The sequence below is a fragment of the Ochlerotatus camptorhynchus genome, unplaced genomic scaffold, assembly GCF_037179485.1.
Source record: "Ochlerotatus camptorhynchus isolate MF236.1 unplaced genomic scaffold, CSIRO-AGI_Acam_v1.1 ptg000173l, whole genome shotgun sequence".
Lineage (NCBI taxonomy): Eukaryota > Metazoa > Arthropoda > Insecta > Diptera > Culicidae > Ochlerotatus > Ochlerotatus camptorhynchus.
The window spans coordinates 254,344-276,899 of NW_027040663.1; the positions used below are offsets into that span (position 1 = coordinate 254,344).

Below are 22,556 nucleotides of genomic sequence, written 5' to 3' on the forward strand. Positions count from 1 at the left end.
CTATGGAGAGTCATCAGATGAGGACAATAAGGGAAAGACGTACAAACATTGGAAGAAGAAAATAAGAATTTAATGGGAGAGCAGCGAGTTAGTAAAGTGGGATATGAGAAGAATAGCAAAAGTTGCAGTTATTGAAGATTTTAATTGTTTTAAATTGTGGTTGTTTAAAAAAAAAATCACGTCGATTTAGGGTGGTAACCTCCAACTAGGTCGGCTAAATGTTGTAAAGGATCGTGATCGGATTTACCGGGAAATACCGATTGGAGCTTATGACCATTAAGGACAGGTAAGTAGTTGGTCCATCAAAGGTAAGATAAATTAATAAACATATAAAGTATCCGTTCGATTTTGGCAACACGTCTTCAGTATATCTAAACTGCTTGTGCTCTGCAGTTATATTATTAAATTCTGTTTAATAATTTTCTTAGATTTTCAGTAAAATTGTGGAGCTTTAAACGTCACCTGCAGGCCTGTTCTGCGAGTAGTATGGCTCTCTGTCGCTAGTAAGGTGACGATGGTCGCCTCGTGTGAGGTGACTCTTCATAAATTGCACGGAGAGTCACCCCACTAGTGCGTGACTTTTGGTGACTCATTGGTGGTGGAGATTCGCACGACTCGCGGAATAGGTCAGATAATAAGATTTGCATTTATTAATGATTTTGAGAAGCTAAGAAGTCAAAATTGTGTTGACAAAATCTAAATATATGGATATATAAATATATATATATATATATATTTATATATATATATATATATATATATATATATATATATATATATATATATATATATATATATATATATACAAACATTACATGCAAAGGGGAGGGATGGGACCACCAGGGCACCGGATTGAAGCGATTTGGATGGGGAGAGTGGAATTGCCAACTCCCTGTCATTAACATTTCGTGAATTGACGGCGGGCTCTTCTCCCCACTCATTGGGACGTTCCCACGTATGATGGGTTGTTCTACATCGGGTTGTAGGATTTTATCATTGGAAGGCGACTCTCCTGATCCCGCGGATTGCACGTAAGTGTATCTGCTTACGGGTCCGCCCCTCCGTTTTTGGCCCTTCTTACAATACACAACCAGGTATCGTACTTGATCAACCAGATATCGTACTTGATCAAGTCATACTTGGAGGATGATCCACTGTCTAATGGCTGTGCCTTGCAACAATGAGTGGTATCCTTTACATACATACACATTCGTAATCTGCATTAAAAATGGAACCCAAACCCAAAATTTCATCAATTTTGGTACACTGGAATTATTTTAAATATGTACGATTACATTTGCAAAAATCACCTTATTAGCGCCCCTCGGTGTCACTTTGTATGGGAGCGAGCAGTCAGTTTGTTAGTTTAGTGTCAAACAGTGAAGTTATTATTTTGCTTTAAATCTTGATTTAAAAATCGAGATGAAAGTGTGTGGGTTCGAAAAAAATATCGCTGTGCTCCAAAAACAAAGCTGTTTCAGATGATGCATAAAAAACGATACATTTTTCAAAATTAAAGAGCCCAATTTCGGTATTCCATGTAGAATTGCGTTCATTCTCTTTGCTACATAAAACAATACATATCAGTAAAAATAACTGGAAACATCCATAAACCATTAATGCCTACATTATGCTTCAATGTAGACATCAATGCTATATAATCAATCTTCTAAGGGCCTGTTCATAAACTACAAACTACGTTGACAGTTTAGGGTTGTGACAATTATTCACGGCCCATACAAATTTAAAAACATTTGTATGGACAATTGTCTACGCAGGGGGAGGGGGGTCAAGAATCCCAAAACTGTCTACGTAGTTTATGAACAGGCCCTAAAGAACAACAAACAAAAAGAATTCAGACAGTTATCATTGTCCTCAATGATCTTAATATGCATTTAATCAAAGCTAATTTGCTGAAAGATCTTTTACCACAACTCAACAATTGGTTACGAACAAGCTCAGATATATTGACAGACCAATATATGAAATAAATGATTGAACGTTATGATTGAACGTTATGATTGAACGTTATGATTGAACGTAAAATGAAAATTATTTGCTGCATCAGAAAAAATATGATAAATTAAAAAAAATACAACAAATATTTGCTCAACCTCCATGGCCGAGGGCCCATCGATCGTATAATCGAATACATAGTTTTGTGCTTCCAATGAAAGTAGACGGGGCAAGATCGCCACCAGAGGCAAGATGAGCACCCATAAAATCCTCTCTGCAAAAAGATTTTTTGCAATAATCAATAACCGTTTTTTGTTAATTATTTATTTATTTATTTCCATAGTTACAACTTCAAAATAATGTTTCAATCTAGTGCTGGTATTTTGTTTTGATAAACTAAGTAATATAATCGTTAAATAGTCTGTTTTTTCCCGTAGTTAAACAAAATAACCATAACAACTTTGACTATATGTTTTTAGTATTACTTCTACGTGAAGTCAACGATTTACATAGTTGAAGATGCTAATTTCAAATAACAGACTGTAGTGGTAATTTTTATACGATAGATGGAGTAGATGAAAGCATAGAGTTGATAGTTCCGTTAGAGTACGGCAGTGTGAAGATTGTATATAGATATTAGACAAGCGAGCTAGGACAACTTTTAAGGAAGGTACAAATCGGTTTTTTTCCCCTCTCTTTACCAAACTCCCCCTTTAAAGAGGGATGGTGAGGGGTGTCCCCCCCCCCCCCCGCCACCACTGGCAAAAAGAGATGAAGACCGACCCGCTCATGTACCAACTGTGTGTTTGAAACAGTTCTACCGATTTTTTACCGCACTTCAGTTGTTATTTGAAGGAAGGCATCCAGTCGTAGGTTTGGAAATTGCAACTATTGTTTACCCCGACTTGACGATCTCGAGGGGACACGGGTGGGGTAGGTGCTGCTACTGTACCTTTCGACCATTGACAGTAATTGATGGTATGCTCCCATCCACTCCATCTACTCCATCTATCGTATAAAAATTACCACTACAGTCTGTTATTTGAAATTAGCATCTTCAACTAAACCATAACAAGTTTATTAGGGCAATGCTACCGACTCATGGGAGCTCGAGCATTCCGTGCTCAGAGCTTTTGGAGGGAATTGAGAAAGAGCCAAATAATTTAAAATTTGTATGGGGCGTGGATAATTGCAATCCCCCTCCAATCCCACTTTTTCTTTACTGTCTACGTTGTTAATGAACAGCCCCATACCACATTTTGTTTTTAACTGATATATTTGACTATTTAACGATTAGCGGTGCAGTGGTAAGCGTTATTACCTCTCATCCCAGCAGGCCTGGGTTTAATCCCAATCCCAGTCGGCGTCGCCGGGATGTTCTGACGCATAACATCTCTGATCACGCCGGGAAGAGAAGCCGTTGATCCCCGGTTCATGAGTTTATGGGTCGATAGGTAGGGTCCAGGCGTGGGAGCTGTCTCCCTGGCGTCGGTAGCACGGAAAACAAGATCGACGGAAAACAAATCAAGGGAAAAAACATTTCCTTCCCTATCCCTAGTTACGGTGAAGATGGACGTGACCGGAAATAACGATATTCATGCTTTTATTATTCTTATTTAGATTGGAATCAATGTTTACTCCCGAGCATTATTCCTGAACGACGCACTTCTTTCCTTAAACCTGTGGAGGGTAGCTTCTCCACACTTACTCACACCAAAATCTAGGTGAAAGCTATCACAGCTAAGGGAGAGTGTTTAGTTATCACCGTATCAACAAAGTTTGCGGTCATTCTTCAAAGAAGGGGTAAGGTTATTTCGGTAGTTATTATTTATTCAAACATAAAGTCAAATACAAAAATGTATCGTCGTGTAAAGTATAATTTTATTATACCTTATTCGTCCATTAAAAAAATCACAATTCTATCGATCAGTTTTGACTAAATTTTACAAACAAATGATTACGTTTCATAGGATTGCTAGTATTCACATTTACTTTTATTATAAATAATATACATTTTAAAAGTCACCGACACACTGTCCGAAATGAGAAGTCATGTCAACTTCTACACGTTCCGAAAGGCAATTTTTATAATTTAGGTAGTCTAGCAATCTCCGTGGTAATGGTAGTGTTTGAATTAAATCCTTTCTTATTATCGTTTTATGTATGACGAACCTATTGATAAAACGGTGAAAACGAGGTAAGTAAAAAACTTTTCTTCAATAAATATGCATCGACAAATTATATCCTACCTGCAAAGGTGTTGCAAGCTTTGTACGTGTTTGAATCTGGATACAGGCTTAGTCAATTGCACGCGTAACGGTCCATGTTCCGGTCGTCTATGTAGAAAAAATAAGTATCTACCACTCCTAGAATGCTCAACGGCATTTTCGATGAATTCCATTATTGTTCGGGATTTAAATTTTGCACACGATCCAAAGGAGAATGCACCTGAAAAATAAATAAACATAAAACGGATTGTTTAATTTACATAAAACAAATAGCTTTGCATTGAAATTTGCTAGCTCCTCCACCAGTTATATTTTTTTTTATATTTATTAAGGAGACGTTCAGCCCTGGACTGGTTCGTCTCCGGAGCAGTGATGGAAAAGTTCGCGTAAGCTCACTATGACTCGCGAACTTTTCCCTTGGTGAACTTCGTGAAATATCGCGAACTTTTCCAACACTGTTCCGGAGTTATATTTTTCCTCATATGTATGTATAGTATTTGTCAGTCTCGTGTGTTGAGGTTAAGAGAATTGTAGAAACGAGGGCTCAGTAGAGGAAATAAGTTAACACGTGTGGACGCTAGTTCGCTACAGACAAGAGTGAATTTATTGGCGTTCTTTAACATTTGATATGACGTTAAGCAGTGTTGCCTGAAGGGCTTTCGTACAGTCGTTGCAAGTCAAACCGGGGGGTTCAACACTCGTCCTCAACTCTGAATAGCTTGAGGCCAAACGCCTCCAGTAGTCGTTGCAGTTTCACAGCTTGTAACGGCTTCGTCAGAAAATCAGCTTCCATGTGCTCGGTCGGGCAATATGTCAGTTATACGATGCCGTCTCGAACCATATCTTTGACGAAGTTGTATTTCGTGTCGATGTGTTAATGGAGCCTGCCTTGCGTTCAGCTCGGTCTCCTCGAGTCAATGCAATGCAAATCTGGTTGCCCTCATTAACCAGGTGCTCACCAACGTCGAACATAAACTTCTGGATCCACTTAGTCTCTTGCAGGCATTTTGCAAGGGCCACATATTCAGCCTCGGTGCTAGATAAGACCACGCACTCCTGCTTAAGGCAGCCTTATCCAATGAATCCACTGCCGAACTTAAACAAGTATCCAGCGTTTGATTTGACGCTGACTGGCATCGCCTGCCCAGTCAGCGTCCACAAAACACTCAAGCTTCTTTTTATCACCCCTTAGGTACAGGAAAGTCGTGAAGTTCTGTTTCAGTCCTTGGAAGACCTCAGCGAACTCCTCCTCAGTGTAACAGATAACAATGACATCGTTAACATAAATAAGCACAAAGACGCACTTACCCACCCTTTGGCGTATATAAATACACTGGTCCGTCGTTGACTGGTCGAAATCCATGTGTTTCAGCACCTCGTCGATCTTCGTGTTCCAGCCCGTAAATGCGGCGTCTCAGCCGGCAGACTTCATTCGGCTTACCACTCTCATACCTCGAAGGCTGGCGCATGAAGATCTCCTCCTGTAGCTGCCCATGAAGATGCGCAGTATTTATGTCCACATGTTTCGTCAACATCTTCCGCTGGCTTGCCACAATCACCATCGTCCGGAACGTTATCTGCTTTACTACGGGAGCAAAAATCAGATCGTAATCTGTCCCATATTTTTGGCAGAAGCCCTGCGCCAACACCCGCACTTTGAATCGGATGAGATTGCCATCATCATCTACCTTACATTTATATATCCATTTTGATCCGATAGCTTTCCGCTCTGCTGGCAATTCCGCAAGCTCCCACGTTCCGTTTTCACGATGAGACTGCATTTTATCTTCCATCGCCGATTTCCACTCGGCACACTGCGGACCGGACACAGCTTCTTTATACGACTTTGGTTCAACGAAAGTTTGCTTCACCGAATTCACTCCCTCAGAATACCTTATCGGTGGAACACCTGCCGTTGTCCTCTGTGAACGACGAGCGGCTGGAGATGCGGCTGACGTGACATTTACATGCACCGGATCACCTACGTCATCGTCGTTCCACAGTCCACCAAACCAGTCGTTGTCGTTATCGTGCCAAAAACTTCGTGGCCAGCCGTCATCTTCGTCGTCCCAGCCATAGAAATCGCCTTCGGAGTTTGTATCTGTGAAATATAGGCCACTCTATTATATAAGAACAGCCCTATTGAATGAGAGTTTACACTATTATCCCGCCAGTTAGTGCTCACCCCTGCCAAAAGTGAATATCTTATTGTAGAGTAATCATCTCTCTCAGCTCTCCCTCTCCCTTTTCCCTCTCCAGTTACCCTTCAATCCCCGTACTATCGAGTAAGTAGCCGAGCATCCAAGCATCGTCCGACCATCCGAGTCACCGCTGAGGATTGGATGGTTGAACGCCACAGTATCATCCACCCCGTGGGGTTGTTCTTCTCGTTTCGTCACTTTTATCAACAGGCCACTCGATTTCCTCGCTACCTCACCAATTTTCCTTCACGTTTTGATCAATGAGGACTTGATCCAACACCAAGTCCTGAGAAAACGGGCATCCCGACTGATTCGGATTCCTCCCGTCCGTGTACGCTTTATGATAGGCCGAGTACCCAACGAATGTCATTTTCACAGCTTTGACGTCCAATTTCTTTCATTTCGCTGACGAAATCAGTACATATCCAACGCATCCGAATAACCGCAGGTACTTCAAATCTGGTTTTCGGGCATACCATATCTCGTATGGCGTACGACCGACGGTCGTAGATGGCAAACGTTTCGGCAGGTAGCAAGCGGTGTTTATTGTCTCAGCCCAAAATCGTTTATGCATACCTGCCAGTGCTGTAAATTCTCAAAATCAATTGAACATTTTTGATGAAAATGAGAAAAGCAGCTATCCTCTATTAAAGGGGAACAGTTGCTTAGTCATTTGACGAAGGCATGGATCATTCTCATTTGAGAAACTTCTCTTCTTCTTCCTCGCATTTCAAGCTTTTTGCGTATGGCATATTAGCTTTTTTGCATGCTCTCAACTCAGTGTTCTAGATGCACTTCCACAGTTATTAATTGAGAGCTTTCGATGCCTGTACCATTTTTGCATTAGTATAATTGTGTGGCAAGTACAATCATACTTTATGCCCCATAAACCCAAAATTCACCCGACAACAACACGAAATTGGGTCGACATCTACCTTAAATTTGCCTCTTCAAAATATGGTCATGTGAGAATTCGTTTTCACAGAATTGATTGAATGGTTGTATTGGTTCATCTTCAATCGAATGATATGAAAATTAACAGCCCTGATACCTGCATTCAGAAGCATACACCGGCTCATCTCGCTTAACGACCGGTCCTTTTGCTCAGAAACCCCGTTCTGTTGAGGTGAGTATGCTGCGGTGTACTCCGCTTCAATCCCTTCCTTCGCGTAGAATTTTCGTAGACCCTTTCTGGAATACTCTCCGCCCTGATCGGAGCGGATAATTCGCGGTTTGCGCCCGAGGCGATTTTCTACCAATCTTACGTACTCGCAAATTCTATCCTCGACCTCCTACTTCTTTTTCAAAAAATATACGTAAGCATAACGGCTATGATCGTCTATCAGGGTCATGTAATAGCTACATCCTCCTGGAGTTGCCACCTCCATTGGTCCGCAAACATCACTGTGGATTATATCCAGCACTTTGGTCGACGTCTTCTCGGCATCCTGTGGGAACGATGGCCGAGCCGTTTTGCCTTCGATGCAGCATTCACAGGTCCACCGGATGCCGCAATCGACAACGTTTAGACCCGTCGCCAAATCGTGTCTTCGTATTTCGCCAAGAACGCCAAGAACGCCACTCGATCCTCCACGACTCGTAGCCAATACATATCGCTCACTTTATCCGCAACCGCAACTATCGTACTGTCGTACACGAGATTGCAGCCGGTGCTGTCATATACAGTACGGACACCTTTTGACGCGAGCTTTCCAATCGAAATCATATTTCCCTTTAGAGTGGGGACATACAGCACACCCCGCAGGGTGAGTTCGACTGTCTCTCCACTGTCACCCGCGCACTTAATCAAGCAATCGACGATGCCTTATACGCGATTTTCACTGTTATCCCGACAATGACACTCGAACCCGAATCGTGTTCCATTTTAGTGAAAGCACTTTTGTCGCTACACCTGTGCGAGGTGGCACCTGATTCGATCAACCAGGAATTTGCAACGTTACGACCAACCTAATAGTAAATTACCATAAAAACTGCTTAACGACGTGCTGGGAGTATCATTCATATTATATGTGGAATCCATTTACCTATCTGGATATTGTTCGTATATGGTTTCCGTTTAATAGGGGATGGCGGACATCAGGCAGAGACCTAAACCCTAAATATCAAAGAACACCAAAGGACGAAGTGTTACTTTTAACTTACCGTAAGTAGGAGTGACCATCTGCCAAAATATCAAAAAAATATTCGTCAACTACCTTACAACATTCACGTTTTAGCATGTGAAAATATTGATCAATGATATATTTAAGATTGTCGTGGAAATGTGGAAATGGTTGATCGAAATTGAAATCTAAGTTTTCTAAAATTAAATGAAAAATATACCAATGTAAAACCTTATGTTTGGTGACATTGGGCCAAATCATAAATTAGATTGAAATATCTTATAATAAGTAAATGTAACGTAGTTATTAGGAGCACACTTGGCTATGATCCCAATGCTTTTCGTATGTATGGCTAAATATCACGTGTAACCCTCGTCTATCCACATAAAAATGTGTTCAAACTTTAGTTTGCTTGTGGACATTTTTTAAAAAGGCGTTTTTGCTACCATTTATGACAATTAATTTTACAGCACTATTTAAATGAAACAACAACTTTACTTTAGGAGATCTTGCAATATATTCTGTATATTCAACTGTAATCCCAGTCAATATGGATTGAACCCACGACATCAACACTTTTAGCACTTAACCAATGGAACCGAATGTGCTCCAATTAGGGTAGACGGTGCTAGATCACCACACAGTTTAAGTTTGTTTCAAAAGTCTAATATTTCTAGAAAAGGCACCCGTTCTAATACCGGACAAAAGCATCTAATACCGGACAAAAGTACCTCGTAACTTTTTTTCACTATAAAAAAAATCCTAGTCTTAACTTTTGAGAAGTTCACACCTCTTTTTTGTATAGCTTTGCAATTTCCTTGAGCATAGTAAACCAAATGATCTAAAATTGTGTAAACAGAGATCTTTTATATGCATTTGGTTTTAAAAGATTCATATTTTTTATTGTTTTCGCCGTCTGATACAAAAAAAATGAATGAAAAATGCATTTTTTTTTTTCGTATGGTGAAAGAAATAAAACGGATGTAACTTTTTTCGTGTTGAATGATTGTTTAAAATATTGTTGTTTAAAAAATATGAGTTATACTAAAATTGCCCAAACTTAATACAAATTCTGTCAATCAAACTCAAAAGTATTCCGATAAGTTTGGGATACATGACCAACGGCAACTAACATTTCAGGAAAGTTTATATTAATCCGAAAAAGTTACAGCTGTTTGAACTTTTTTGGAGCAAAAGAAAAAGGAGGTGATATACTTTTATGCGGTATTATACGTACCTTTCAACAACGTTCCAAAACTGATTTTGAAATATTTAATAACTATCAATAAACTGATAGCGATAGCAACCAGTGCGATCTACACTCCAAGTTCCCTTTCTTTCAAATTCACCCTAAATTTGATATTTTACCCCTTTGAGTGTTGATTAATCACAATGAAACATTGTGACAGAGCACGGACTTGAGGTTACTAGAGTATTAAATAATCTAGATTCTATTTTGGATTATATCTGAAAAATCTGGCCACCGCCCACCACATCCATTTCCCCTATAATCCTTAAAAACCAAAAATATCATTTAAAACCACTTATGCTATAATAAACAAACCAGCTGAGGGCTGAAAGTCTCTATACTAAAGCAAACGAAATAAGAAAGAACTTCTGCTATTGGTTCCGTAGGGGTGCTCATCTTGCCCCGGGTGTCTGAAAACGTCAGACACCAGGGGCAAGATTAGCACCCCTACGGAACCAATAGCAGAAGTTCTTTCTTATTTCTTTTGCTTTATTATAGAGACTTTCAGCCCTCAGCTGGTTTGACTATTATAGCAGAAGTGGTTTTATATGATATTTTTTAGTTTTTAAGGATTATACACACTAATGTTATTTTACAGATTTTTATAAAATTTTACCGAAATCTCAACAGCTGAACGTTCGGTAAACAATTTTACAGTTTTCCTGTAACTATTTAAGGTAAAATTTTACAGATTTCTGCAAAAATTTCTAAGTGTGTAGGGGAAATGGATGTGGTGGGCTACGGCCAGCTACTTTTTTTAATTTAATTACAAAATGTTCAATACATAGAGTTGTATCAATGCTTAGATGCTGAAACAGACATAAAATGATAGAGAATGTTGTTGAAAGGTATTATTATCATGATTTATTTATCGCTAAATGAGTTGTTTTTTTTTTCGTCCTTTTTTTTTGGTTTGCCCCCATCCCTACCCCCATCGACCTATTCGAGGGATCTTGGACATAAAATTGTTTTATGATGTCTTAGGCAGTGGAATATTGACGCCATTGGGTGAGTTGTCGACAAAATTAAAATTAGATTAATCATTACAGCATAAAATAGGCAGCATTGATTATGTGCTCATTATTTTCATCCATATTTAACCTTGATTCTTTTCTTTTTTGACGTAGAACTACGTCTTTGTCGACTATATTGGGGTACAAATCAAAAAATATGTGTGGTTAAATAGTGTTAGGTTTTGAACGCTTGTAATTTTGTCATTTATAGGTGAAATTAAAGTACGCCAATTGATTGAATATTGCTTAACAAATCTGCTGAAACTACTTTCCAATTGTTAATCAAAAAACTTTTGAAAAATGCGCATATGATAATTTTATTAGTGTTTTCATGAACTAAACGTTTTCCTCAACCCAGTCATCATAAACGAATACCACTTGGTTGCAAATCATTCTGCTTGGACCTGAAAAGATATAAAACAGCGCTGCTTTCCTGCCTCTGCTCATAACCGCTTCGGACGGCGTGGCACTAGGTCCTGCAGCAAGCAGGACCAAGACAGCGGCTAAAGGTGGATCACGGTGTAACCATGACCACCACAATGAGGCATGAGACTTGGAAAATTATGTAAAACCCCCTCCCCCCTTAACAACAACCCAAAAAAGAAATGGACTTTGACGATCACTTTTTTCCGGGAAATAAATTTTATATCCCGTTCACATTACAATGTATATCACGTGATATACGCTGTCTTGCAATGAGCACTCATACATCTACTTTTCACTGGAAATCCTATGTATGAGTGCTCATTGCAAGACAACCTACACAGATAAAAATTCTCAATTTTAATTGTGATGTAAACATTCATTCACGTAAACTTGTATTTCGTCTCACGAACCGAGCAACTTGTAAACAATATTGTTTACAAAGATGGGCTTTTGTATACAATATTTGCTACATTCCATGAAATGTGTCAGAACTTTACATGATATATAATGTAAACTTATATGATATGTGACGTTCCATTTATGTGCATCATACTGAACAGAAATTTACACTACTTTTTCGAACTGTGTATATTACGTGATATAGGCTGTAATGTGAACGGGATATTAAGCAAACCACAATTAGGGGCTGTTCATTAACTATGTAGACAGTTTTTTTTTGGATTCTTGACTCCCCTCCCCCTGCGTAGACAATTGTCCATACATTTTTTTTTTTAATTTGTATGGGCTGTGGATAATTGCCACCCCCCTTAACCTCTGTCTGAACAGCCCTTATAAGTAAAAACAAATTTTTACACGCAGAGCTAAAATTTAAAAAAAATGCTTAAGAGAAGACATACATTCGATGAATTACCAACAACTGACTGTAAAACATATCTGGTACCTCTATATATGCAATTAGATTAACATCCAAAGTCCATCCTTTTCTCCATATTCTGCACAAAAGATACGTTCTGCCCCGCCCCATTCATAATAATACCGTATGCGTGATAATGTATGCACCATCGTACAAATAAGGTTCCCATTTCACCTGTGCATTCAACAAGGTTGCAAATACTCATTTCAGCTAAAACAATGTTTTTTTTTTAATTATGAAATAATTAGATGCCATGATCATATTTTGAATTGGTAGGATACAAGAATAGGATGCAAAGAATGTGTTTGACATATTAAACCTGTTTATTTTACTTCATGAAAGTCACAATCAGCGATTTTTCACACACACACTCACTCACGCACGCACTCACTCAGCGATCAGAAAATCGCTGATTGTCACTCATAGAAAGCAAAATTTATAGGTTTTATGTTTCAAACGCATACTTTGTAACCTCTTCTTGTAAGTTACAAGTAAAACATGCCATCATACCATCTTTGGTTTTATTATTCCGAAAAACATTATTTTAGCTGAAATCAGTATTTGCAACCTTGAATGCCTTGGTTTTCTTTGCATGCACGTAACCTATAGCTCATACCGTAGTAGACTGTGTATAAAAGAAAATGATTTACTTAGTTCGACAGTTGCACCATGACGAAGTGGCAGCGTATTCGTGATATGTCCCACGCGCAAATGTCACAAAAAGACATTTCAATCGCCGTGGGAGTGACCCGGTGGTTTTAGACCGAGAAAAGAAAGGACAACTATCCGCGAAGGTGGCCACAGCCCAAGTAACAAATCTAGAGCTGCTTGGCTATATTCAAAATTTATAAAGGTTTTATTGCAGCTGCAACCATTACCTACAGCTTTATGACGGTCATATACAATGCAAGTCATGAAACATTCTTATAGCTATCTACACAACCCCTATAAAGCTAATGAAAAAACCAACTGATGCTTATGCTATTTTCACTTATGAAAGGTTTTATGATTGCTTTGAAGTATAAAAAAAAGTAATATGAATTGCTCTTATAAAACCCAAAAATAAATCCTTTTGTTGCTTTATAAGTAAGCGCAATAAAACCAATTGGCCATGAAACAGTTATTTTAAAACAATTATAAGCATTCAGTTGCAACTTGTCAGAAATGTAAATAGGCGGTTTATTTTTACAACATAGAAAAGAATCAAAACTTTCCGGTTCTTCCAAGCGGAGCACAAAAAAAATCAACAAAATTGTTAGCATGAGCATGAAAACATTTCGTGTATACGTATACGCGACGTAGTGTGCGTAAGAAAAACGTCAGCAATCTCTATAATTCTTCCGTTCTCGCTCGCATATACATGGGGTGACACTGTCGAATCTTGGTCGAAATACATGGAATGGTGACAGTCCTAGGACAAAAAGGTTGAAATCACGCATAACTTTTCATAAAGGTTAATGTACCATTCAAAACTTTTCCAAATGTTTGAAAAATTCATCGGTTGCACCCGTAGAATAGGAATATACATTTGCCCTCAAATAAAAAATAATAATTCAAGCTGAACATTGCATTAGGTCCTAAGTAATATTGACAGATTCTCTTCGTCGACTTTCTCTTTGCATCCCCACGGTTATGTAAAGACATTCCCAGGTATTTTCAGCACATAAATCGATAAAAGAAGCTTTTATCTAGCATCCAATACGACATACACATCAAGAAACGGTTCGGTGAATAAGTTGCATTTGCATGCATTAAAAAAAGTTATAGAAAAAAATCATGTTCCACTGAAATGAAGAAATCTAAAAAAAACACCAAAATACACCTCTCTCAAATTTTGATATTTTGTTTATCGAGTATTGCTTAATTTTTGCTAAAAATGTCAGGTTGCGATTTTTTGCGCTTTGGGAGATATTAAAGTTAAAAAAATGTTTTTTTTTTCGTTTTTTCAACAATATCTTTGAAATTTTAAGCTTAATCCAGTATGTTTCTTCACAAAAGCTATTTATTTAAAGTATTTGCATAAAAGAAAAATATAACATTCACCCCTATTCTGTATTTCGATTCGAACGAAATTCTCATACAAAAAAATATTTTTTTGTATGAGAATTTCGTTCGAAACGAAATACAGAATAGGAGTGATTATATAGTTGTAAGCAAAAAACCGAAACAGAAAGAAAAAACCATATTTTCGACATTTTTTCTTTAACTTCATGTAACTTGGAACTAGTACACTGTGGAAATTTAACGTCTTATAGTACGTTCAGACTACAGAGTTATAACATGTTATAGCGCTATCTTGATGGTGGTTTCTGTGTTGCAATTAGTTGAGTTCTTTAGAAAGAGCTGTTCATTTTGTCAAGATAAACAACTTTGCCCAAGACATCAAGCCTCAAAAACGTCAGAGAAAGAAGTTAGATTGTGGTACCATCTTTGCGGAAGAGTTTTGAACTATTTGTTTATGTCAATAGATGGTCCTTATTATGATGAGAAATTTTGCCGAAGACACCAAGTCGCGGAAATGCTTCGTTTCGGAGTTATTAATTTTGCTCAGCTAGGTTGCATTCCTGACCCAGTGTGCAATGTAAGCATTAGACATTTTAAGAAATTGCGCTTGGTGTTTTTCTTGCCTGCTGTCCTCTGTCACCATATTGTCATTATGAAAATGCCATTAGTCTTGGAATAAAATCCAAGAAATTTCAATAAAATAATGATCCGAAATGATTTCCAGTGTGCATTGGTATGAATTTATGTATTGAGATCTATTTTCTGTAAAATTAAGGTGATTCCATCAAGTTCATTTGATTTCTGAAACAATCTTCTTTGTTAACTTGAATTATTTTGGAGGCGCATTTATTTAACGCTCATATTATCCCAATATACACGTTAACATTTCAAGCGCATATGTTTTGGAACTTCTAAAAAGTCATATATTTTCTTTAAGATTTTCACTAATGTCGCCATGAAACAAAATTGATTTCATGGTAATCTTAACACCAACACTCAAACCTATTTTTTCCGCTAAAGATTTCCATTTGGAAAAAAAAGTTTCAGCAGAACAGAACAACAACAAGCTAATTTATGGCGGTTGCTTTGATGCAATAAAAATTAAATTGGATTTATAACTGATTTTCACCAAAGCGTAATGAAGCTGCTTGGATACAATATTGCTCTTAAAGAGGCTATGAGAAACTTTTGTAGAGTATGAGGCTTTATGACAAAAGGTTTTAAGACAGCTTTATTATGATTCTCAAACATACTTCATAAACCTTATCAAGAGTGGTCCACTAAGCTGTAAGACGATCTTATAGCGGTTATCAAAAGGTTGTGCTGGAGTTATTAATTTTATTGACGGTTTTATAAAATTGATCTCAATAACCACTAATAGAGTGCAATAAAATAAGAAATGCTACTTGGGAGGTCGTCCGAGGTCAGCTCGGGTTCCGAGGGTTATTGCTGCTATCAAAAGGAAGATTCGTTTGAATCCAGTGCGTTCAATAAAGAAAATGGCAAAGGAACACGGGATCAGTGACTTTACGGCACGGAAGATCCTAAAGGAAGATTGCGGGGCGACCTCGAGGGTACGGAAAAAAAAACTCACATGATTACCAATCGCATCCGGGAGCTACGAGTCGAACGATGCAAGAAAATCTTGAACTTCCTTAAGCGAAAAAATCCGGTAATCCTGTTCACCGACGAGGGCATATTTACCGTCGATCCCGTATCAAATTCCAGAACCGACCGGTATATTAATTCTCTTTCAGTAAAAGACGTGGCCGACGAGCACAAGAACGTGTATCTGACCAAGCATCCTGCTAGCGTTATGGTGTTTGGATTGGTGGCTTCCGATGGCAAAAAATGGACCCGGTGTTCATTCCAGAAGGCGACAAGGTCAACACGGAGGTCTACATCGGACTTTTAAGTAAGTATGTTCTTCCGTGGATCAAAGAACAGTACGGTCCGAAGCCAAATGTTGTATTTCAACAAGATGGGGCTCCGTGCCACACCTCGAACCGCACTCAGAAGTGGTTGCAGGAACATCTTCCGTTCTAGGCGAAGGATATGTGGCCGCCATCCAGCCCCAATATTAATCCGCTAGATTACTCAATATGGCGCATCATGAAGGCCAAGGCAAGCCTCAGACAAACATTGACCCGTACCTGGAGAGAAATAGATCCAGACTACATTATTAGAACCTGCCGTGCATTCCGGAAGCATGTGGATGCCATAATTGCAGCAAGTGGAAACTCGATCAATGATTAACATAGTTTAAGGTTCTGAGAAACATCCCTTCTTTGAATAAATAAAAAATCTCGAAAAGGAATCTTTTGAGATTTTTTTTAATTTTGACATTGCTCAATGGTGCAAACATTATCACGCATATGGTAAGTATAATAGTCAAAAATTCATGACAAACATCATACGTCATACTGCGGTCGTGTCTAGGACACAACTCTTTTTTAGGGTGAGATTTGAACTCGTGACATTTAGCGTGAGAGGCATAGATGCTAACCACTATGTCGGGCCCGTCCCCTATCGACATTTGTTGTTTCAAATGTTTAACTATTGAAAAACAATGAAAATACTTTAGTACAAGACACTTAAGAAGTCTGCACACTGTAGACGAAATACGCGTGTCTGTCAAGGATAGGCTAATAAGGTAATGGAATCATATGGGAATTACTAATCCTTCTCTCTCGCTTTAATTAAAATACTATTGATTTTATTAAAAAAAAACCCGAATTTATCCACCTATGGTGTGATCAGACCCTTCTTACTTATTCAAGTTTATTTATTTTATTGTCATTATCAGTGACCAAGCCCCCCACCCCCGTGTCATCCAGTGACGCTACGCCACTGCCTGGGGGTACCCGGAATATATCCGGATGTAGTCTATTTGGTGAGGCTACCAATCACCTTATCATCGTATTTTAATGTGATTTAATGGGTTTTAATTCAATTCATATTCAAGCAACTTCCCCGGGGTACCCGGAACATGTCCAAGTGTGTCCAATGTGGTCTGGAACACTTAACACGACTTGCATTGATCTTATTTTTGAATTCTGTAGTAATTTGATGTGTCGCATGATGGTTTTGATACGTTTTCCGTTAAATCCAGCGTGAAGGCCCATATTCACCTGATCTTATTCCGACCATATCTCCGGAACCGGTTCACCGATTCCAAAACCGTTCAATAGCGTTCAATGGGACCTCAAGACCTATCATTTGGCGCCGAGTTTGTCCAAATCGGTTGAGCGGTTGCTGAGAAACGTGAGCGCATTCATTTCGTTACATACACACACACATACACACATACACACATACACACATACACACACACACACACACACACACAGACATGTTCCGATCTCGTCGAGCTGAGTCGAATGGTATATGACACTCGGCCCTCCGGGCCTCGGATCGATAGTCGGTTTTTCAAGTGATATCTATACCCTTCTTTGTAAGAAGGGTAAAAACATTTTTTTAACGAATTCGATAATGTTAGGCTTAATGAGACATGTTTTGTTTTAGCACTTTTTTTCAGAAACACATTTTTTGCATATCAAAACAATGAAAACACTTCTGCGCGGGAAAGGGCTAATTGGGGCCTAAAAGGAAATTCTTAATTTGGACTTTTTAAACCACAGTTTACGAGAAAATATATGAAAGTGACATACTAATCCAGCATTTAGTTGTTTGGTATTTTCTTCAACTGGGCTTGAACCGTAAAACAAATCTTTTAATCTAGCGGAATTACTGACATTCAGAACGTAACGTTTATTGTAAAATACTGAGCACATAATTTATAATTACTGAGAAAGCCAGAAAGTTCTAAATTTTCTGTATTGTACGAAAAGTCAGTAATTATAATTACTGTACACAAAGTAATCATAGATTTTCCCTGGACATTAAATTTTGTCGAAATACTCAACGTCAGTGCTGAGATTTGTCATTGTCATTGACAGACTTTTGCGCGATATTGACAAAATTGTTTTTCACATAGTCAATGGATAGACTTGATCCTCAAAAAAATCTTTGTCAAAAACTCATTCATTTTTCCGTCAATGACAAAGATTCACCTGGTAACAGAAAGTGTAATTTCTTGCATTCTGAGACACATTACTGTTATCCAAGCGGTTCAGGACGTAGATGCTTATTCACTTTAATGGCTTCATGTAATTGTTTTGCTCAAGCCATTTAATTTCATTTCAAATTTAGCTAATAAACAAATCAGCACATGTTCGTCACTGACAAAAATGCTACTGACAATTGACATGGCTTGCCTTGACGATGACTGTTAGCTCAAACGAGTGACCAAAGCAGAATTTTGAGTATCACCGTGTATTGTCGAAATTTTGCAGCACTGTCAACGTATTTTACTGATCATGAATTATAAAATTTTAGGTTGTCATTTTTTGCAATCGATATTTAGGCTTTAGAAGAAAGTATTTTTTCCAAGGCAGTGGAGTCGAGTCGGAGTCGGAGGCATTTTCGAGGTATCTGATATCCAAATCAAAGCTATTCTTTCTATTACACCGATAAAACACCATTGACAGTAACTCCGAGCCCGGAACCTACCAAAAATGCCGCCGGCTCCAACCCAACTCCAAAGCCCTGTTTTTTTTTCGTAAATTTTTTTCAGTAAACATTTGAGAAAAGTATGTTATATCACGGATTGAAGTAAGCTCGACGTTGATATTGAATAACTTGCTATAATTTCTAATAATTCTTTTTCAATGTTACGATCCCAACAGTAAACATTGAAGCCCCAGCCCCAGTGTGTGGGAAATTATGCGAAGACAACACGGATGGTGTTTATTTCCTGAAAGAATATCACTATCCATCAGTGCAAATCCTTAACTGCTGAAAAATATAATTCACCAAACGTGTTTTCTTATGTGCAATTAATAATTATTTAATTGAAATGAGTATTTCTCTCCCAACACTAACAAAACTTTTTTAACTGGCTTACACGGTATTTACTAAGAAAAAAATAACTGTATTGTCAGTTAAATGCCAAAAAAACAAAGTTCGCATTTATTTCAGTTAATATAGCCGAATGCAACTCGAATGAATTACCAAACGTACAGTAATTTTGACAGTTCGAGTTAACTGATAGTTCGATAACAAAAATTAATGCTGTAGCGATTACTGGGTGATCCACAATTCAAAAACCCAGTAAAATTTTACTGACTTCGGTAATCTAGACTAAGTGTGGATGTCATCAGCTGAAGAGTTATTTTTTACGGAATTATTTATACTTCGTAAAGATAAAGTGATTACCTTGATCTTGATCTATTCTCACATGCCGGACCGAACCATTTAATTTGAATGTTAACGAAAAAATGTAGTGGTCATCAGAACTATCTCGAACTAAAAAGCTTCCATCCGGCTCATTGGATAGAATTTTTTCCGCACCTTCTGAGGATATAGGCCCCCAATACCATCCACACTGTAAAATATAAGAAGCAATGTGTTAAGAACGTAGCGTTTTACAGTTATGAATGTTTTATATTACGTTTGCAAACATTGATACTTATTTTTATATTCAATAAACGAAGAATTTGAGTTACGAACACAAACAGATAAATACTTACATCTTTCACTTTATCAATGCTCGCTGTAAAATCCATGATATGCGACGCTTCATCCTGTTTATGTGTTTCGCTTGATTCTTTTGTTCCTTCCAATGAGACAGTTCCTCCGTTTGGAACCGTTGTTTTCTCCGCTGTAAAAAAGGTTGAAAAGTGCGATTATTATTACAATGTTACTGATAAAATCGTGATAGGTAATGTTTTCTGACCCTGTCCATCTGAATTTAATTGTAAACATAGGGTATATCTACCTTATCTGCGCCCAATAAGTGAGCTAAAATTTCACTACCAGCATATTTACGTGCAAATATTGTTCCCTTAACAAGTGAGCACGATAAACAAATACAAAATTTACCATCGGGCATTGACGTAGGACTACGTCTTTCGGGAAGGGTGCCAATCCAGGGAAGTGCAACGAAAATTGGTCAAACTTTAAATGCTAATAACTTGGCCAATAATCAATGGATTTAGATGATTTGTGTGTCGATTGATTCGGCAAGTTTATAAAATTTGTGTGGTGAAATACTACTGTCACACACATTATAAATGTTAGATATTTAAATAGCTGAAAATTAAGAAATATGGAAGCATTCAAATTTCTCATACATTTTCTTCGTGCTCACCCCTAACACAGCCATCAAAAAGTTGGTCCCTAACAACACATGCCGAAGCCGCATAATCTTTCAGCGTTGCACGTTGGACGGGTCGACCTTGAACTTGTTCGCTGCAGCGTACAGTGGACACCGTCCATACAAATCTCGGACAAAAAACCAAAAGTTGCCTGAATTTGATGGAAATTTCATATTATAGTGAGTTTAGGATGCTGCGTCCGTTTTTTATGTTTTTAGTTTAAGTGGCGATCCACAGAATACGTCACGCTATATTGAGGGAAAATCAATGGACGCCCTCTCATCACCTTACTTGAAACCGCTTGAAAAACGTTTTTCCAACCCGAGGCGCGCAAGGTCGAGTGTCATATACAATTTGTCATTAACAATATATATATATATGTATGTGTGTGTGCGTGTGTTTGTGTGAGTGTGTTTGTGTGTGTGGGCGTGTGTGTGTGCGTGTGTGCGCACGTATGTGTGTTTTTATTTACATAGTAAGGTTTAGGAAAGTTTAAGAAGCCTGACCTGTAGTGAAGTTGGCACGGTGTTGTATCCACTAGTTGCCTAGTGCAGCTCCACTAAAACCCATGCCTTACTCTCTCCTCTGCCTGGATCCCCCGGGGCCACTGTGAAGCGACTACTTCGGGGGGGTGGCTGTGCTCATGCACTTGTCGTACTCTCAGCGCTAGCTGGCGTTGCTAGATCGCTGCTCTTCTCTCCATTTACGCTGCAGCTCCGACATAATCTGCGTGACTACATTCTCCACGTTAAGGACGGGCATCTCCGTTCGCACTGCCTCGAACCTTGGACAGTCGAAGACCACATGCTCCGGCGTTTCATCGACGTTGCCACACTCCAGACAGAGGGGTGACGCTGCGTGTCCGAACCGATGCAGGTATTTCCTGAAGCAGCCGGAACAGGAACTGCGTTAGGTGGAAATTGACTTCTCCGTGTTTTCTGTTCACCCAGGTCGAAAGAATCGGTATTAGTCTATGTGTCCATCTACCGTTATCCGTCGTGTTTCACTCCTGTTGCCACTTAGCCAATGACTCCACTCTCACAACTTTCCGTACTCTTCCGGCTTCTCTCCACCTGTAGCACTCGCTGTCCTCCGCCAGGGTGATGCCGATAGGGATCATACCGGCGATAACGCATACTGCTTCCGACGAGATGGTTCTGTACGCACTCACAACTCGCATGGCCATGAGCCGGAACGTACTGCTCAGTTTCCTTTGGTTCTGCTTCGTTTCCAGCGCTGGAACCCAGGCTGGACCTCCATATCTCAGTATTGATGATGACACGCTGGCCAGAAGACGCCTCTTGCTATTGCTGGGACCAGCGTTGTTCGGCATGATTCTAGCTATCGCGTTGATGGCCTTCGAAGCTTACTCACATGCATATTCGACGTGGCTGTTGAAGTTTAGCCGGTCATCGATCATCACTCCCAGGTATTTTAACACACGCTTCGAGGCTATGGTGTGCTCCCCGACGGTGATTTCTGCCCGCTGTACCGCTTTACAGTTACTGACCAATAACACTTCCGTTTTGTGGTGGGCTATCTGCAGCTTCGCTCCTTGCATCCAGTTACCAATCATGTCGATTGCCTCGGTTGACACAACACTTCCACCTCTTCCAGCGTCTCGCCTGTTACCGTCAAGACGACGTCGTCCGCAAAGCCAACGATCTCAACTCCTTTGGGCAGTTTCAGCGTTAGCACGCCGTTGTACATCCCGTTCCAGAGCGGTGGACCAAGGATGGAGCCTTGTGGAACTCCCGCTGTAATCCTAATCGATCTCTGTCCCATGTCTTTCTCGTATACCAGAACCCGGTTCTGGAAATAACTCCTCAGGATCCTACACAGGTAGTCAGGGACCCTCATTCTATGCAGTGCTTCGGCGATGGCCTCCCAGCTGGCGCTGTTGAACGCATTCTTGACGTCGATCGTTATCACGGCGCAATATCACTCTCCTCTCCGCTTCTGTTTAGACGCCTTTTCAGCTCTCTCGACCACTGTCCGAATTGCATCCACCGTCGATCTCCCTTTCCGGAATCCGAACTGCCTCTACGACAATCCGTGCTCACTCTCCGTGTATTTCGTCAGCCTGTTTAGGATGATCCTCTCGAAGAGTTTTCCGAGTGTATTTAGCAGACATATAGGCCTGACGCACGTGCGTGCGTGTGTGTGTGTGTGTGTGTGTGTGTGTGTGTGTGTGTGTGTGTGTGTGTGTGTGTATGTGTGTGTGTGTGTGTGTGTGTGTGTGTGTGTGTGTTAGTGTACGTGCG

The 22,556-nt window shown here is 39.3% G+C and overlaps 1 protein-coding gene across 1 annotated transcript; it reads right to left on the minus strand.

Moving 5' to 3' along the window:
* Positions 1–3,815: 3,815 nt before the first annotated feature.
* Positions 3,816–19,798, minus strand: LOC135701682 (suppressor of cytokine signaling 7-like). The gene is made up of 4 exons (XM_065222538.1): positions 19,666–19,798; positions 19,352–19,520; positions 4,206–4,404; positions 3,816–4,128 (listed from the first exon to the last, which is right to left on the minus strand). The coding sequence occupies exons 1-4, from the start codon at positions 19,699–19,701 to the stop codon at positions 3,972–3,974; spliced, it is 561 nt and encodes a 186-aa protein (XP_065078610.1). The 5' UTR covers positions 19,702–19,798; the 3' UTR covers positions 3,816–3,971.
* Between the last annotated feature and the right edge of the window lie 2,758 nt (positions 19,799–22,556).

Coding starts and splice junctions, on each gene's coding strand:
- LOC135701682 (XM_065222538.1), bottom strand. CDS start 19,701: ATGGATTTTACAGCGAGCATTGATAAAGTGAAAGAT. Junction 19,521..19,665: donor GCATTGATAAAGTGAAAGAT/GTAAGTATTTAT, acceptor TATATTTTACAG/TGTGGATGGTATTGGGGGCC. Junction 4,405..19,351: donor GAGAATAGATCAAGATCAAG/GTAATCACTTTA, acceptor TTTATTTTTCAG/GTGCATTCTCCTTTGGATCG.